The 19,944-nt window shown below is 42.8% G+C and overlaps 1 protein-coding gene across 1 annotated transcript in view; it reads left to right on the forward strand.

The window, feature by feature from the left end:
- The window catches only part of pear1 (platelet endothelial aggregation receptor 1), a 28,429-nt gene extending 9,429 nt beyond the window's left edge, over window positions 1-19,000 (forward strand). Inside the window, exons 5-21 of the mRNA XM_044015366.1 lie at window positions 1,846-2,092; window positions 6,416-6,518; window positions 6,858-6,994; window positions 7,623-7,835; window positions 7,990-8,164; window positions 9,099-9,219; window positions 9,298-9,461; window positions 10,716-10,818; window positions 12,994-13,146; window positions 14,215-14,346; window positions 14,598-14,729; window positions 15,068-15,190; window positions 15,728-15,946; window positions 16,814-16,923; window positions 17,154-17,280; window positions 17,849-17,911; window positions 18,759-19,000. Coding sequence (XP_043871301.1) covers window positions 1,846-2,092; window positions 6,416-6,518; window positions 6,858-6,994; window positions 7,623-7,835; window positions 7,990-8,164; window positions 9,099-9,219; window positions 9,298-9,461; window positions 10,716-10,818; window positions 12,994-13,146; window positions 14,215-14,346; window positions 14,598-14,729; window positions 15,068-15,190; window positions 15,728-15,946; window positions 16,814-16,923; window positions 17,154-17,280; window positions 17,849-17,911; window positions 18,759-18,985 — 2,549 coding nt within the window. The 3' untranslated portion in view covers window positions 18,986-19,000. The remainder of the gene's footprint in view (window positions 1-1,845; window positions 2,093-6,415; window positions 6,519-6,857; window positions 6,995-7,622; window positions 7,836-7,989; window positions 8,165-9,098; window positions 9,220-9,297; window positions 9,462-10,715; window positions 10,819-12,993; window positions 13,147-14,214; window positions 14,347-14,597; window positions 14,730-15,067; window positions 15,191-15,727; window positions 15,947-16,813; window positions 16,924-17,153; window positions 17,281-17,848; window positions 17,912-18,758) is intronic.
- Window positions 19,001-19,944: the final 944 nt, after the last annotated feature.

The following is a 19,944-nucleotide window of genomic DNA, read 5'->3' on the forward strand; positions in this document are numbered from 1 at the left end:
GGAAAACGTGGATATTGGTTCAGATTGTCTCAAACGTCCCTTGTCCAAGCTGGTAAATTTCAGCCATTGACTCATGTGCTGCGTGGACATGTCCAGGCTCAGGTCTTTTCACTGACAGCGCTGCAGATCACTCACTAAATCTTCCCCGCTCTACAGAAGAATGTCTGCATAAACATGATGGCTGCTCCAGCTGACTTTCTCATCAGTCACTGTGCCTCTCAGATGCCCAAAGAGAACAAGTCAAGTTAGGACTCATTTAAACAAAAGACACGAGGGTCCTGTTCCCAGATACTGCCATAAATATTAACGTCTGTGGCAGCGCAGCGCCGCTCCAAACCAAATTTGGCTGGACATCTACCCTCTGTGTACCCTCTGTTATTGTCAAAGCAGTCCTTGTACTTTTTAAAGCCGTGGCAGGACATGTGTCCTGCAGATGCAAAGGTGGGGGCCGTGAACATGAACACAGAGAACGTGCAGCTCTAAGCCGCGGCTTAGTTACTGTAGGTCTTTATGTCTTTTCTTAGTGTCCAAAGTTGAGTTTGGCGTTGTCTCTTTGTCCCGCTCTTGTGAAAATGATTTCTCATGAATGCTTTTAGGGAATTTGTTAAACAAATCATTTGGAACAAATATTTGGTTGGACTCAAGGATTAAATTATTAGAATTTGGTCGTCAAAGGTCAAAAGTCAAGATTGATGATAATGCATTTTATTTATAAGCACCTTTTTGACACTTTACAAAACAAATAAACAACAATAAAAACAGTAAACACTGAAGGAAAGTATGTGTGTATGTGCACATAAGATAATGTGAATACATGTTTGTTTTCAAAGATACTTCAACAAGCATCAATGATTATTTTACAATGAAAATGTCAGAAATGCATGTTCTGACTCGTGCGTCGGGTGAGCGAGAACAACTGCTCAGCTTTGTAGTTTGCATGAACCTTAAAAAAACAGATGATTCTCTGAGGTCAGCATGAAATCGTTGAAGACATTGTTTTTAGAATCAGACAAGATCAATGATGCCTGTCCGTCCATCTGCTACGTCAGTGCTATTGGATATCACATGTTCTTGAGGAGACATGTGAGGAATGAGCCCATGACCAATCTGGGTTCTTCATCGTGAATTTGAAATCCAAACCTTGTGTGAATCTGCACGAAACCCCCTCCCCACAGAGCTCATCTCCAGGCTTCTGTAAAATTAACCATTTAAAAACATGTCTGTCTCGGGATCTCCATGCAAATCTCCCTGCCAGTTTGAAATGATGTGTGGGTAACTCAAACCTCCTGAGCTAATGCTACGTTATTTGGATGTGGAGAAAAGACAGCGTGTCCCCTCTCAAGGACTCTTTGTCTCTCTCCAGTCCTGTTGTCCCTCTCATTGCTGCTGAAAACGTAATCACATTTTGTCTCTGCGTGTCTTTAATGACGTCACATGTTTCCATATGTGTACGCCAAAAGGACGACAAAGGAGGAAAAACAAACCCTGACAAAAACGGTCAGACTTCATCTTAATGCAAGCGACAATAATCATGTGTAATGAGGTTTTTTTGTTTTTCTGCAGCGTAAGTTTGACTCAGTGTTTGGAGAAGCAGACAGATTACTGGAAACCAACTGCTTTGAATCACTGGAAAATGTGGGCAATGAAAGCGAGGGCCTCTCTGGTCTAAATGTGTGCTGTCGAAAACTTGTCTCCAGGAAAATGTAGTTGTTTTTAATATTTTATATATTTTTAAAGACATTTTCCACAAAAAAGAGTGGATATTAAATTATTAGACAGATATTTTGAATATTCCTGGACAGTATCGTTCATAATCAGTAACATGTGATGTTTGTTCATCTACAGCCTGTGATGACAAACACTGGGGCCCTCGATGCAGTCAGCAATGCAAGTGTGAGAACGGAGCTCTGTGTGATCCTGTGAAGGGCCAGTGTCAGTGTCCCCCCGGGTTCATCGGACGCCACTGCGAGGAGTCGTGTCCAGCAGGAACCTTTGGGAAAGGCTGCCTGCAGAGGTGCAAGTGTGGGACCGGAGGATCCTGCGATAAAGCAACAGGAGAGTGTGTGTGTCGGGACGCATTCACTGGAACATTGTAAGTAGCCTTACACTTACAGATGTCAACTTACTCACTTACTCACTCTTACTTTTGTTAATGGAGGAGCAGATCATTTCGTCAATTTGAAAATGAGTTTTAATTTGATGAAAAATGTACTTTCGAGGGGCAGTTTGAGGCAACAACGGGCCTGAAATGATACTTCTATTCATTATCTGTTGTAAAGCAATTATGCAGGGAGGGTCATAGAGGAAGCTGGTGTCAGTGCTTGCTCATACAAACAATTAGAGCCTGCTCAGACCTGCTATTAGAATCAGATCACGCAGTGCCACCATACGAACACAGCTACTGCTACAATAGCACGTCTGTCACATTAGTTTCACTGTAAATAAACATTTTTAACCATAGATGATGTAGAGTGTTGTTACCAAGATACGTTTGCATTCACGGTTTACGACGAGTCGTCTTTCGACTCAAAGGTTGTGGGTTTGATTCCCGGCTCCGCTAGTCTACATGCCGATGTTTCCTTGGGCAAGACACTGAACCCCACGTTGCTCCTGGCGGCTGTGCCGGCAGCGTGTGAATGCATGTCGATGGGTATGAAAGACGAGTGACAGAAAATGTGCTGCACATAGATGCACTGTATGAAAGTGTGAGTGAATGAGTGTGAATGGGTGAATGGCAAAACTGTAGTGTACTAGAAAAGTGTTATATACTGTAAATAGAAACCTGAGGGTTGATCAGAGCCGCTGCCACAAGAGACCAACTCACCGATTGTGTTACAACTAAACAGTGGTGGACAATAACTTATGATATTGTAACTTTTTAGTGCTAATTGCTAAACTCATACACTGATAGTGTACATCCTGTGAGGACTTGCATTGTGTTTTGAAACATCTGCATTTGCAGTAACTTCATATCATCTCACTTTATGTCCAATGTAATGGGTAACTGGTCCAGCTGCAGTGTGACCAACGTAGCTAAAGGTAAATAATGTTGCCTTTTATTCATTTTTTGGGGGCCAGACAAAGCGGATCTGACTCTCTGGTCATGTGTTGCCCATGTGTGTTTTAGACACCATCCAGTCCTGGTAGAAACATCTGTCCTCCGTGATCCCGATCACATGTGGATAGTGTTAAGTAAGCCTGTTCACACCTGACATGAAAATGTGTCCCAGATGCGTCTCCTGTGATCACATATGATCAGATCTGGCTTCGCCCACCGTGGATTCAAATACACACTGACGTCATGTGTGTTCATGAGAATCTGACAGTAGAGATGTATCTGATCTCATGATTGTGTGTGTGTTCCAGGTATTACTCATGTTGTGAGGACCTAAATCTGTTTACACAGTCACATTAGTCACATTACGGGGACTTGTCCTCTTTATGGGGACAAAAAGCAAGTCGTCGTAATGTAAATGTCAATTTAACTTGTGACTTGTTTGGTTAGGATAAGATAAAGGTTAGTGTTAACGTTAGGCCACTCGTAGTTATGGTTACGACTGGAGTCACCAGGAAATGAATGTAAGTCAAGCTAGTCCAGTGAAGTCATATTAGTATCTTTGTGAGGACCAGAAAGATAATAAACTATAGGGATAAGGACATTATGGAATGTGAGGACATTGTGGCCTGTCCTCACATTCTGTCTTTTTGAGGGTTAAGACTTGGTTTAAGGGTTAGGGTTAATACTGACTTTTATTTGTGATGGTTAAGGTTAGAAAAAGCATCAGGTACTCTCGCTAATGGAAAAGCAAAAAAAGTCGAGTCGGGCTACAACTGGAAAAATGTCCTCATTATGAATGCTGCACAAACCTGTGTGTGTCAATAGTAAACCACTCAAAGCTGCTTCACACTGCAGTTTTGCCATTCACACCCATTCACACTCATTCACTCACACTTTCATACTGCACATGTATCACTCATCTTTCATACCCATGCACACGCATGCACACGCATGCACAGCTGTCAGGGGCAACATGGGGTTAAGTTAAGTTGCCCAAGGACACATCGGCATGAAGACTAGCGGAGCTGATCATCGACCCCACAACAGTAGTGTGTGTGTGTGTGTGTGTGTGTGTGCGTGCATGCGTCAGGGAGAGAGGGAAAAAAGAGTCGGGGGATGCTCAGTGATTTAAAGCTACTTGCGCTGCTGTAACATGAAAATAAGATTTGAACCATTACAAAAATAAATCATTTGACTGTTAATATTGTAGCAGAGGCTACAAATAAATCAATTTAATAAATTGAATAAGCTCAGGAACAGTCGCTCAGTTGTAGAGCAAGTCGTCTTTAAACTTGAAGGTTGTGGGTTAGATTCTAGGCTCCGCTAGTCTACATGTTGATGTGTCCATGGTCAGCGGCACAACGAGAAAACGCTAAATAAATACAGACCATTTAGCATTTATATACGTAGAGAGAACACACATACACACTGCTCACTGCACACGTCCTGGCACCTCATCCATAGTCATCAAAATACACATACACAACACATCAGCCTCACGGTGACAGGGGAGCAGGACAACATCAGATTCATTAGTTTGAATCCTCTTTGGACCCTGATGGTGTAAACAAGATTTCATGCTAATCCAACAAAGAATTACCAAGATATTCTGCCTGGACCAAAGTCGACCAGCTGACAACACACGTGTCCAGAGAGCCACACACTGGCCGTCAGTGTCGCTACACACTGACACACATTGACACACACTGACACACACTGACACACACTTACACACTGACACACACTGACACACTGACACACACTTACACACTGACACACTGACTGACACACTGACACACACTGACACACACACACACACTGACACACTGACACACACACACACACACACACTGACACACACTCACACACTAACACACTGACACACACTGACACACACTACACACACTAACACACTGACACACACTGACACACACTACACACACACTGACAGACACTAACACACACACACACTAACACACACACTGACACACACTAACACACACTGACACACACACACACTGACTGACACACAGTGACTGACACACACTGACACACACACACAACACACACACTGACACACACTAACACACACTGACACAGTGACACACACACACACTAACACACTGGCCGTCAGTGTCGCTACACACTGACACACATTAACACACACTGACAGACACTGACACACATTAACACACACTGACACACACTTACACACACTAACACACAGTGACACGTGGTACGAGGCATTTTTCGGGTAAGTTATTTTGTGTTATTCTCAGAACATCTGTCAGCCACTGAACGTTCAGGGCCAGTTTTTATTATTTTACCACATCTTAATTTCTACATGGAAAAAAAGCTGCTGATTTACTACATGCTAATCTATGAATCATCTGTTACGCCTGGATTTTTAAACGCCCCTGAGGATGAATAAGCAATGAAAATTCTTCCCCACTATTAGTGGAAACTGATTCTGCCAGTGTGAAAGTACAACAAACCACTTAAAGCTAGAGTTGTCTTTAAACTGGCTGAATTGTGTCCCAATCACTTCATATAATTCAAAATATAATATTGTAGCACTGACTTGTGTAAGCCAAATATGGCGACTGGTCAAAGGCACGTTCCAGTCGTGCTGGTGATTCCCACAAGGCTGTGTTTCTGCCAAGTTCTACAATAATGAGGGAGCCTCTGATTTTTGTTTTCCTTCTACTTTTTGTAGAAGAGTAGTCTTAAAATGAAATGTTGGGGTCATATAAACTATCCTCCTTCATTATTCTCAGTGGATAAGTCATTTTTAAATGACTCGAGGGCAATTCAGAAACTAAGAGCTAAACGTAGATAAGTTATTGTAGTTCAAGTCAAAGCATAATGTAGAACAGTGCATAGAACAACAAATACATAACGTTTTAGGGATTCACTCATTACATGAAGGACATTTCTAAAACAACCATTCACCTCTATTCCTGTCCAGTGTTGGTGTCGAAGTACTGAACCATCAGGTGAACAAGTCAAGTTCAAGGTCAAGGTCAAGGTCAAGTTGATTGTATTTATACAGACCTGAGGTCGGTGACACATGAACAGAAACAAGCTCAGCAAATGACAAAAGCATCACATTTACAAAGAACTGAAACTTGAATTTTAATAATCGCCTTAGAGAAAATATTCCTCTGCATTTGACCCATCCTAGAATTAGGAGCAGTGGGCTGCCACACTGAGCAGCGCCCAGGGAGCATTGGGGGTTGGGTACCTTGCTCAGGGGAACCCCAGCCCCAGGGAGTCACAATAGCAAGACATTCAACTATTAACTGAAGTAAAGAAGACTAATGACTAATGTCCTAAATCCTCTTTCTTCTCCACCAGCTGTGAGAAGTCGTGTCCCAGGAAATGCCAGGTGCGATGCCCCTGTCAGAACGGGGGCATCTGTCGGGGCAAAGGCGTCTGTGCTTGTCCCCCCGGATGGACGGTACGTTTGACACGAACCCTCATGATCTGTGGAGGTTTGCAGCTTCCAAATGAGCTCATGTGTTTTCCTCCAGCGACCTTCAAACTTTGGACAAATAGTCTTTCTCAACACACACACACACACACACACACACACACACACACACACACACACACACACACACTTTTTCATAACAAGATTTTGAAAAGTCTTCTTTGGATAAACGTTAGATTGATAGTTTTTGTTTTTGTTTGGTTTATGGAAGAAGAGGATTGTAATCACTGTGCAAACTAACTGTCTCACACACTCTCACACTCTCACACACACACACACACACTGTGATGTGACGTTGTTCTGCAGGGTGCAGTGTGTACGGAGCGATGTCCTGAGGGAAGGTTCGGGCCAAACTGTGCAGAGGAGTGCGTCTGCCACAACAGAGGGAAATGTAACCCCGAAACTGGGCAGTGTCAGTGTGCTAAAGGTTTCGCTGGTAACAGGTGTGTTTAGAAGAATCAGAACTTGTGTGCATGTGACATAAATGTGACTTTGATTTAATTTAATTACCCTGCTGTACTAAAAAGATGCAGCAACAAAAACATACATGCATATGTACAGTTTTGAGAAATATGGATGTTAATATATAAAAGTGCACCAATTTGCCTTATTTTGCTTTTATTGTGCAAGAGGCTGCGCTGTAGCCCAGTTCCTGTCATCTGCAATGTCTCCTTTAATCACTAACTGTTTCTTTCTCAAGTGCAAGTGAAGAACCAAAACACAGAGCTGTCTCCTAGGGAGTCAGTGTAATAAAATCCTCTGCTTGGTTAGATGTTCTGGCAAAGTCATCCATTTGATGTCCTTGATATAAATCACTGACGACTGTTTTTAGTAAGTTGTTAATTTGAGCCATATTGTATTTTTTTCCCCCCGAAAACAAGTCAGCGAAATAACAAACAGCAGAGAGAGAAGAGTACATTCTAATAAGTAACATCAAACTGGCTCGCCACAACACCAAACAGAAGTTTTGATTTGGTTTGTGGTTTGTGTTCAAACAGCGGCGGACATTTGTGTAGACAGCCCACTGAGTGTGTGTGTGTGTGTGTGTGTGTGTGTGTGTCGTGCCCTCAGGTGTAATGAAGAGTGTGCAGCAGGAAGTTACGGTCAGGACTGCAAAGGTGTGTGTGACTGTGCTAACGGAGCTCGCTGTTACAACATCGACGGAGGCTGTCTGTGCGAGCCGGGCTTCAGTGGCCCGCACTGCAGGGACAGGATGTGTGCGCCGGGAAAGTACGGCATGCACTGCGAACGCACCTGTCTCTGCCAGGACAAACACACACTCAGGTGAGAACAGTCCATTCAGTCAGTGGCTGAATACTCACTCTCACTCACTGTCTACTGCTTCATCCTCCACATGAGGGTCAGTTCAGAGGGTCCACTTAACCTCTGTGGGAGAAACCTTCTTTAAGCACATTTCCCTGTGTTTGTATCTGTGTAGCTGCCATCCGATGAAAGGCGAGTGCACGTGCCAGCCGGGCTGGGCAGGACTGTTCTGTAATGAGACGTGCGCTCATGGATTCTATGGTCATGGTTGTCTGGAGCCATGTCTGTGTGTGAATGGAGGTGTGTGTGATAGCGCCACTGGACAGTGTCACTGTGCACCAGGGTTCACGGTGAGTGGAGCTGTTTCATTACGCTTCTGTATTTAAGTTCAAGAATGTGCAAGAGTTCAAGGGTTTTTCATTTGTCACATGTTACACAGTAACACACGTTCTCTCGCAGTCGCTCTGAGACTTAAATGTTACACAAATGACAAAAAAGAAACACGGGAATATAAATATATATATATATATATATACACAATGAGAGGGAGACAGTAAACAGTTATTAGTGTCATGTGTCTGTTTAGGTGACTTAAAGGGTTAGTTCAGGTATTTTGAAGTGTGTGTGTGTGTGTGTGTGTGTGTGTGTGTGTGTGTGTGTGTGTGTGTGTGAGGTAGTGATACATAGTGAGTGCTGACACTGCGTTGTTCATGGCCCATGTGCTGAGAACCAGCACACACCGGACATGATAGCTCAGTGATCACGTGGCTGTGGGGACACAATGGAACAGATTTTGGCCATCATGACACCTCATGACATTTTTACCTGAAGAATATTATGTGCACTATTTTATCTCATGTTTGCCTTCTGTGACTGGCTAAAGTTTGTAAATGACTCATTCTACAGCACCAGTGCACAGAGGAAATCTGATCACCCGAGTCACTAAATAACACATTTGAACTCACTGATGAAGGCTGAATGATATGTGCTGTGTGCTCTCTCTCTCTCTCTTTGGTTGACTGGGTAACACCAACTCAGTTTTATGGTGAGCGTAAACACAGGAGCACAGATTTTAAAGAATCAAAAGATGAATGCTTTGTGAAGTGGCCATAATCTTTTTCCCCCTGTGTCCCTGGGGCAGCTATGTTTTCAGTGTAGTTTAGCTCAGTCAGAACCGACTGTTTGTCTGTATCTAATACGACCACTTTAACCAATTACCACTGAATTGCGTTGTATATTCTTACAGTGACAGTAAAGTATCTCACATATTATCCTTATTTACAGGGCGTTCATTGTGAGAATCCATGTAAAAGTGGCACATATGGTAAAAACTGCTCCCTGGAGTGCGCCTGTGAAAACTTTGTTGACTGCTCAGCAGTTGATGGGACCTGCTTCTGTAAAGAAGGTAACGTGGTGAATTGTTTTACCATTTGAATTGTTGATGATCGGGTAAGTGTGACTGATGTTTGTCATGCGCCTGCAGGCTGGCAAGGACCGGACTGTTCCACCCCCTGCTCCGAGGGAACCTGGGGTCCAGGATGCAACAGCACGTGCCACTGTGCAAACGGGGCAAAATGTCACCCTGCAGATGGAACCTGCACCTGTGCAGCCGGATGGCAGGGGCCACACTGTGACCAACCATGCCCTGTAAGTGTTTTCAGGTATTAGAGAAGGAATCGCTTCTCATTAACACAGGAAACTTAGTCACTGACCACACATACATACAGTTTGGTGCTGACCGCTGAACACCGCTGGTCATCAGTGTTTGTACAAAATATTATTGTATTGAAATTTGTGTAGAGAAGCCACTTGCTCTGGTCCCCACTAAAGCATGTATGTGAGTGTGTAACTGGGGTGAGGACTAGGGCATTAACAGAAAAGCCGAAGTGTCGAGGCGAGAGGGAGAGACTCCTCTGGTAAATGATGAGTTTAGATGTTGGAGATTAACACAAGGTTTCAGGATTTTGAAGTCTTTTGCTCTAGAGTTTGGCGTTATTAGGTTTGATTCTTGCTCATTGCCTCCTCCAGTGACGGCACTCGACGTCATGCGTAGTATCGCCTCAGCTGTCGCTGATGGAAAAGCAAAACAACATTCTGTGTTGCACCGTAGACATATCATCATTATATTACATTATCATTACATATACTCAAATAAGAATAAAATGTATTATTTTATTTTTATTATGTGTATAATAAATAATAGGTCTGCTCTATCGTTTTTTTAAAACTTGCAAAACTTACTAACTTGTGAGTGTATGAGGTATTGATACATCATGCTGTCTATCAAAAGATCAAAGATCTGTAAACTACATGAAGGTCAAATGTAACCCTAACCCTCAAATTGTGCAATAAAAATGTGAATATGTTTTTTTGGTTTTGAACAAGTTTTTGAAAGATTTACAAATGTTATGTTTTGTTGTTTTTATGACAGTTAGTCTTATGTATTTGTTAAGTACTGAGTATTTATATACATGAACATACACAGCACAGAACAAGTGGATATAAATGACAGTAGGAATATTTAAAACAAACAGAGAAGCAACATACAAATCGGGCCGCTACACAAGTTCGACATTTATTCTCAATTATTCAGAAAATGTTCTGGACTTAAGTTACCACATTAAAACGTGTATCTGGTTGTGATGTAACACAAACGCTAAGATAAGAAAATCCACTCCATATTTATCTTATGTCATGTTGAGCAGACAAATGAACAGTTCACTTTGATAAGACAAAGACATAAATCATAACTGTGAGAATCAGAACTAAACACTCTCCATCTCTTACCTCACTCTCTACGTATTCATAGTCTGCCGTAGTGTGAGTCCGGCTGAGCTGGCTGAACACTAAAGAGATTCCCCTGACCGCTCTTTGCCCGTTGGCATTTGTTCATATGTGCAGATGGGCACGTTTGGTCCAGGCTGTCTGAAGAGGTGTGACTGTGTCCGTGCCGATGGTTGCCAAGCTACCACCGGGGAGTGCCACTGTCTGCCAGGCTGGTGGGGTAAGTGACGGCGTCCTCCTTGTGTCGCTTCCAACTTGGCTTTGGCATCAAAGATATGTCTTGTCACATACAAGAGAGCCAGCCACGGATGTTTCACCTCTTTCATCCTCTGATTGAACTCTTCTCTCAGCAGAATGAATCAAAACATACACAGCCAGAAAACATGTAGGTGTCAGTCAAACCAGTGAACATTGAAATGAATATAATAAGTTTTATTCATGGGTGAGCAACATGATTTGCATGTAGCTTCCTCAGCTCAATTGAACTGAGTGAACCTGAAAGTCAACATCTGTGTGAAAACAAACATCTGCAATTCTTGCATCAGCATTCTGTGCAATATTATCCCACATGTCTTCCAAATAGAACATAAATGTCTGGATAAAGGATTACAATAAGTACAATAAGTATTAGGGCAAAAGTGAAGAATATAATTGTAATGAAAATGAAAAGCCAGGATCTTTTATATGTGTCAGTAGCTTATGCCATGCGCTGGAAAGTGGTCAGTATTGTTATACTCAATTTAAAACTAATGGTTTAAAACAAACCTCTGGTCCACTGGAAGGAACCATTCTTTTACATTTGATAGCAGAACACATTTTACTGTTTATACTGTGAAGGATTGCAAAATAGGACCCAAGTGCAGAAAGTTATTTCAACAAAAGAATCTTTGATAAAGACAAACAAATAAAACATATAAAACAGATAAATAAAACACAAATCAAGCAGGAGGTGTGGATAAAAGGTTCAACAACAAAAAATGAGAAACAGTGGAGAGGGGCTTGAGCAGATGACCTGAGAGCAGATAAATCAAGGGATGCTGTTAAAGAGAAGAACTGAGAAGCTGGGCAGGAAGGTGAAGACCAGGTCTGAGACAAAGCCACAACCCCTCCAGAGGTCAACCAGGAGGCTGACCGGGAGACCTGCACCTCTCCAAAGGTTGAAGGGGAAGGTGAGGACCTCTCTGGAGGTTGAAGGGGAGTGATAGTGAAGCACGACTTATCTGGATGCCTGGGATGAAGCCAAGACCTCTCTGGTGGTCAAGAAGGGGGTTATTGGTGAAGCCAGGACCCCTCTGGAGGTCCAATAGGGACTGACAAGGAAGCTACAACCTATCTGGAGGCTTGGGGTTAAGCCAAGACCTCTGCAGAGTTCTAGCAGGAGGCCAACGCCAAGCTGGTGGGCGTCGACGAATGCTAGTTCTCAACGGAGGGGTAGCAGGAGACCAAAGGCTGATATGACATCAACTTTGGCATTGAAAGAGGACCAGGGATTGATGTCAACCAAGGCACTGTTGACTGAGCATTGAGAGGACCATCACTGACTGAAGCTCAGGAAAAGATGTCAGCCATGGAGCCAACTGGGGCGCAGGGGTCGATGTTGGCTGGACCACCGCTAACTGGAGACCAGGGGCTGGAGTCTGACGGACCACCTGAGACCAAAGCCACCACTGGACCAAGGAGTTGTCTGGACCACTGACTAGAAAACAGAGTCAGATGTCAGCTGGGTCGCTGACGCCAAAACAGAGTCTGGCGTTTGCCTACAGGCGAACAGCTGCTGGTGTAGGCCGGCCCACCAAGAGGAGAACAGTCAGATGTCAGTTGGGTCACAGCATTAGGAAACAACATCAGAAAACAGCATCAGATGTTGGAAAACTGGCTGTGGGTTAGCAAGCTGAGGGCCAGCCTCCTGGTAGACTGGAGAACACGTACGCTACCTCTTCAAACAGTAACTGCGCCATCAACTCCTGATTTTAAAATTGCAAAAACAAACAAAGACAGGAGATGTTATAAAGTACAAAAAAACCTCAACATCAAAAATGACCTCACAATAGAAGGAGCACAAACACAAAAACACATAAAAAGAACAGACAGTGCAGTCTGAGATGAACCAACAAAGAGACTGGGTCAATGATTGGACACAGGTGAAACACATCAGGGCAGAGGCTGGAAACCAGTGCAAACACAGGAAATAAAACTAAGTGAAACAAGACACAAGCGAGAATAAAGCAGGAAGCAAAGTCAGCAAAACACGCAGAACAGAATACAAAGTGAGACGGCAACAAAGCAGGAAAGTCAAAATGAAAATTCAATGTCCAACGCAGGAGTCGGAGTGTGGGTGTGAACATGGAGCACGCTCCAGTTTTATCTAAGTAAATGATCTCTTTGTTTCCTCCAGGTCTTCGCTGCAGTGACTCATGTTCAGAGGGCTTGTGGGGGCGTCACTGTAATCAGTCCTGCTTCAAGCATTGCCCCAACAGTGACACCTGCATAAGGGAAACTGGAGAATGTGTGTGTCGTCCAGGCTACTGGGGAGTCACCTGTCAGAACAGTGAGTGTTGCCTCCAGCGATATGTTACGGAAAGTCATCAGTTCACGTCAGAAGTTGAGGACTTGCCACACATCTTTTCCCGTGTTGGTATCATCATGGTATTAGAAGATCTTGGTGATCTGTTTGAGGATGATATTGTTATCTTTTGAACAAACAAGAGCCAAATATGGTGTATCACCTCATTATTATTATGGCTACCTCAAGGTCAGACATTTTATTTATAGCCTTTTATTTATAGGAGTTTGGAGAGGAAACATGTTTTTTGTGCAACAGACTAACAGAGAGCCAGCACATAGATTACACATGCACCAATCGATGTTGGGGAAAAGTCTGACAGGAAATGAACTTGTTTATTACAAATACAAATGTAATAAACAAATGTCCTGTTGTAATTCTGCTCAATCTTTTTTCCCTCCTGTATTAAACTCCTGTACAAGCTTATATTTCAGCAGATTAAGTCCAGAGAGCTATTTAAGGTTTCTACCAGTGGAGCACCAGAGCTTAGTTTGTGCTTAGTTGTTTTGTGGGCACCCTCTTTGAACCGCCTGTATAGCAGACTTAGTAAGTAGAGGTTGCTGCAGTGTTGATTGGTGCCCCGTTGCCCCGCTTCATCGTCCCTGATCCACGTGTCATTTCTAAACTGTGAACTTTCTAAAAACTATCCATATACGGTCCATTATAGTGTTGTAACACTTTGTTTTGTTTTCTTTACCCCGCCCCTTTTTTCCTTCTCTTTCTCTTATGTAATTGTGTGATAAGTGATAAGTGATATACGGATCATTGTTGTCATGGATGTTCACTGTTCTGCTTTAAATTGAATGAAATATTGGTGAACTGATACAGTACAGTAATCGCTATCAGTCCGATACTGTTGTGGGCTGTTTATTTCTTCTTCTTCTTTATGAATATCAAATGCCAAAGTGTTGTTAACAGCTTAATAGTTAAAAAGGTCTAAAATGACTGTATCGGACTGATATTGATATCGTTTTGGACTCTAAAAAGTGACATAATGCTATCCTTAGCATTAAGTGGGGATACGTGAGGTTAACCATCTTTGTGTTGTTCTAGAATGCAGAGCTGGTATGTACGGCGAGCAGTGCAGTATGTCCTGTCCATCCTGCGGAGAGTCGTACCGCTGCCATCATGTGACAGGAGAGTGTGACTGTCTGCCGGGATACACTGGACACAACTGTGATCAAGGTTGGCATTTACATCAGTGATTAAACTTAGGGTTAGGGAGTCAAAGCAGGGAATGACCTGATGGAATCAGCCGACTCGACTGATCACAGTCCATTGAACTTTGGTTTGATGTATTGCTCCACAGGTGTCTGGCTCAGGTTTGAACTTCTTCTACATCTACATGAAGTTTTATGTATTATTTGATGCTAAAGTCTTCTCAAATAAATGAGCTACTTTCAGGGAACGTCATTGGTTGCTTGTGTGTGTTACAGTTTGTCCAGCTGGTTACTATGGAAAACAGTGTTCTGAAGTGTGTATTACCTGTGCCAACAACTCCACGTGTGACCACAGGGATGGTCACTGTGAATGTTTGCCCGGCTGGACGGCAACAGACTGCTCCAAATGTGAGTGTGACTGCATGCTTCAATGTAACTGTCGTGAGGAGATTATGGTAAGTGGTATTTATATAGCGCTGTTCTGATTCACTCATTCACTCTGCGCATCTATGTCATCACTGCCCATCCACAGGCTGCAGTAACGTGGGGTTAAGTGTCTTGCCCATTGGCATGTAGACTAGTGGAGCCAGGAATCAAACCCACAACCTTCAATTTGAAAGATGACTCATCCTACCATCCTGTTGCCCTATATGCTTTGACTCCTAACTGCCTCACTGGGTTAGGATTGTGATAAGGGGAGGTGCTTGGAAAAGGATGAGAACCTCTGTGTGTGTTGTGTTTTTCAGCGTGTAGTCCAGGACGTTTTGGTCCATTCTGCACACAGACCTGCTCCTGCCCGACCAGTCTCATCTGTGACAGGTTTGCCGGAGACTGCGTCTGTGAAAGTGGAGGAGACGACTGCAAACAAGGTACAGGCACACAGGTTTTACTTTCAGTTCATATCATTTATATTAAGGTTTTGTTGGATAAAAACTTGAATTCCTTTAACAGCCTTTATGTGTTCAATGTCTGCAGACAGTCCTTCATGTGTGGGCCACAACTAAAATTATTTTCATAATCAGTTAATCTGTCGATTATTGTCTCGATTAATCGAGTAATCGCTTGGTCATAAAATGTCAGAAAATGTTGATCAGAGTTTCTCAAACCTTGTGTCTTGTTTTGTCCAAAAACCAAAAACTGTTTTAATGATTTCTTTGTTTTATGCAGCAGAGAAACCAAAAATATTCACATTTAAGAAGCTGAATAATCTGAAAACTTGCGATTAAATGATCGTCAAAATAGTTGACAATTCATTTAGTAACCGTTTAATAATTGATTCTTTGAGTAATTGTTTCATCCCGATATGTGTTCCGGTCCAACACGCCTGCAGCTCCATTTAAAATGATGGTCCTGTGCGTTACATACAAGCGCTTTAAAGAACATTGCTGTTCTCTTTCCAATGACAGAAGCACCTGAGCAGGCAGGCAGCGTCATGGTGCCTCTTCCTCCCAGTGAGAGGGAGTCATGGGGAGCCATTAGTGGCATCGTCGTGCTCGTCATCCTGGTGGTCCTGCTGCTCTCGCTGCTGCTGCTCTATCGCCGCAGGCAGAAAGACAAGCAGAACAACGCACCCACCGTCTCTTTCTCCACCAGCCGTACTGTCAACTCTGAATACGCTGTTCCAGGTACAGTGGCAACAATGACGTGGGTCAAAAGCATATCTTTGATGTACATATTTGCGGTTCCCATCGTAAAGCTGACATTGGTTAGCATGTGGTGTAGCTACACTAACCACAACAAAACTTGTTTGTCATGTGTTGTACATACCATTACAGCCTATTCTCATTCCAAGAGCGTCATACACCGCTGCTCTGTCATGTCCCTCGGCGTCACCTCACAGACGCACAGTGTGCCCTGCTTCTGAAAGAAAAGTGCCCGCCATTTTAACCAGAACCAAACACTCACTGAAGGAAACTCTATTATAATTATATATATATATATATATATAATATAATATATATAATTATATTATAACTCTATTAGGTACATGGCACTCTTGGGTTGAGAATGGTTGAGACCATTGGTCCAATGCATTTTCAGGCATATCTCTGCATTGCTATAGACACGATTGTGATAGAACAGTGACAGTGGCATTTTTGGTTGACAAGTGCATATTGAATCTCTGAAAAGCCTCTTATGAGATTTTACATTCTTAAAGGAGTGTTTTTGTGGAGCTACATCTTATCCACTAACTCAGCTTTAAGGCTTTAGTGTGGGAGAGTGGGTGGTGTCCTCTGTCATACGACATATGTTGGAGTGAAAATGTTTGCTGAGTCGTGAACGTTTAGTTTTTTTTAGAGGACACACATCATTTCCAAAAGACATTATCATTATAGTTTGATGTTTGTATTGATGTTCTTCTACTTCAATGGTCTGGATTCTCTGTCACAGTTGTGTTTTTTCAATTAGTGCTCCACAGAGATGCATGTCATTGACCTTGAGGGAACTTTATAGCAGCAGTGATGATTTGCTGTGTTTGTTTTGGCCTGCAGATGTTCCCTACAGTTACCACCACTACTACTCCAACCCCAGCTACCACACACTGAGCCAGAACAGGCCTCCACTGCCACACCTCCCCAACAACCACGACCGCACTATCAAGGTGAATGTCATCTCTGTTATTCCACTTCACTGACCGGGCAAAACATTCAGTAATCACAGCAACCGAAGAGCAGCACAGGAACAGAAATACGGATTATACAGTCAACAACAGCTGCTCATGTATTCAGAGCTATGAGCCCACCTCATTCCAGAAAACAGCTCTTTGCTCTTACTTCATGTTAAAAAACATGTCTGATTCATGTTTGCTGTATTAATCTGTCCACCATACAGAACACCAATAACCAGCTGTTCTGTAGTGTGAAAAACATGGAGCGGGAGAGGCGTGGCCTGTTTGGTGTAGAGAGCAACGCAACGCTGCCCGCAGACTGGAAACACCAGGAGCCCCGCAAAGACTCAGGTCCGTCCAACTCACACAGAGAGAGATGTGCAGATGAAATGATGCTTATTAACTTTTACAAGTCAATAAAAGTAAGAGGGTTGTTTCCCGACCTTCTGACCACAGCTTCATAAAATCAATCTAAAAAATCTCTGATGTAACTTTCTGAGTGACAGTGAACAATGTCCTGCAGTACTGTGAGTCACATACATAAGACACGTTTAATATTTAAAATAAGTTTTCTTAAAGACACCCAAATATCAGCAGAAAGTGTCAGCGATCATTAGCTGAAGTTTAAAAATAACTGTTCAAGATTCAAAATAAGTGTGTTGACATTTTGAAAAAAAGTACTTTTTATACAGGAAAAGTTTATTGAGCGTAACATTTCTTCCACTTCAGTCAACAATGCACATCTGATAAGTGTCTATAACACAAATAACACTTCATAAAAGGGTGATAGTTGCATTGCAGGCATTCATTCTCTCACCTGGCATTGATTTTGCTGATTTCCAAAACAGCTAGTCTGTTTTGGATTTGTTTAATGATCGAGGGAAATGAAGAAGGCAGACTTGTCTTTTATTGTTTGCAGGGGCGTTTGGAATCGATCGGCGCTACAGCTACAGTGCCAGCCTTGGAAAATATTACAGCAAAGGTAGTTTATTGCCGCTCTTTCGCCTCCTTTTGCTCTCCTGTTTGCTTCTGTTGAGAAGTAAGAATAACCCCAGCTTCACCAGCAAGATATTAAACTATACATTTACTTTTTTGTACATTTTTACAGTTAAAGCTTCTGTCTTTTTGTTTTACTCCTGTAAATTCACCCTTTCATTTTAGAGTAAATTCACACTGTCATTGTAGTGTATATTCACACTTTCATTGTAGTGTATATTCACACTGTCATTGTAGTGTATATTCACACTGTCATTGTAGTGTATATTCACACTGTCATTGTAGTGTATATTCACACTGTCATTGTAGTGTATATTCACACTTTCAGTGCTTGGGCCGACAAACGATCGATATCGATATATACGTTTCTCCCTGCGTCCAACAGCAGAGGTCATTTAGTTTCTTCTGTAGTGAAAAACACATAATATTTTTCATATTCACAGATGTAGACGTTACATTATCTCCGTCATGCTACTATTCTAGTCATAGTCATATTTGCTTCCACATTAGCATGTGACTGAACCATCTGGGTGTGTTCTGAGATGAAATTTGACGTTGTTGAACGGGCATCACCTGGCATCTCCACGACGGCATTATCAACAAAGGTTCTGATAAGACGGGACAGCCTTGAGGGAACTTGCTCAAATCTTAAGTCCAATTCCAAGTCTGTAAAGCTTGAGTCGCAAGTCAAGTCTGAATTCACTGTCCCCATCTCTGAGTCAAGTCACATTTTAAACTCTGAACCTGTTAATGTGCTGTGTTCTGTCTTTTCTCTCCACATGTCCTCATGATGTCTTTTAACATTTGTCTCTTGGCGTCATGTGTGTTGACAGAGCTGAAGGACACGGTGGCTGTTAGCAGCAGCTCTCTGAACAGTGAGAATCCCTACGCCACCATCAAAGACCTGCCGGGCCTGCCCTTCTGTCCCCAAGAGAGTAGCTACATGGAGATGAAGTCAGCTGTTCCCAGAGAGAGAGCGTACACCGAGATCAGCCCGCCTCCATTCAACACGGCCACTTTACACAGAGGTGAGGAAAAAGATCAGACCTCTTTGTTCTAGAAGAGCGGTGTCAAACTCAAATGATGTGGGGCCAATGAGTGTCTTGTCTGGCCATAGGTTACCTGGGTATTAAGTTATTAGGATACTAAGTAGTCCAGAGAACATTACATGACTTATGGCGCTTCTCCGCTATACAGTTCTACCACTGCTTAGCTCGGCAAGGCTGGACTCTACACGGTTTGGGTACCAGGCACGTTGTTGACCATTGCTCCTGTATTGAATCATTAGAATCAGTTCATTAAAAAGACTCGATCACTGAACGAAGTACGACAGAACTGGTTGTGAATCGACTCATGATCGCAGGCTTTCAGCAGTGCTATCGCTAAATACATCAGGCTCCTCTGATTTTGACATTTTCGACATTTCCTTGGTAAGCGTTGGAGATTAAAAGTTGAAGACTTGATCTGCAGTTCTGCGTTGTTTGGTTTGATTCCCGTGTCGGACGTCGCACTCTTGATTCTTTCAGTAACGACACTCTCTGCCAATCAGTGTCCGGCAGTCTGTCGACATCACATTTTAGTATCAGCTCAGCTCGCTTGGAACCTCACCAGAGCAGGTACCAAAAAAGTACCAGGTACCAAATGAAAGAGCTGTGTTGTCTTCTGATGTTTTTTCTACTGAACTTTGTTAAGAACAGTAGAAATATATGTGTTGTATATCTGTAAAAAAATGAAAACTGATCATAACAAAGCCTTACTTGTCCAGACTGTGTCCAGGAAACTTAATTGGAACTGCGTCATAAAGGAAACAGCAGCAGCTGTGATCGTCACGTGCAGATGCAGCCACATAGGCAGCTGTTCAGGGAGCGCTTGATTGCAGTTGGCGATGCACGCATTTTTCAATTCTGCACGATCGTGTTCACGAGCAGCCACAATTGTGATAATGATAAAGATGTGATTGTGAAAGTTGACTGAACTTTAGCAGTAGAATCCACTTCTCAAACTTTTCACGAACACTTG

This window comes from Solea senegalensis, unplaced genomic scaffold (assembly GCF_019176455.1).
Source record: "Solea senegalensis isolate Sse05_10M unplaced genomic scaffold, IFAPA_SoseM_1 scf7180000013341, whole genome shotgun sequence".
Taxonomy (NCBI): Eukaryota; Metazoa; Chordata; class Actinopteri; order Pleuronectiformes; family Soleidae; genus Solea; species Solea senegalensis.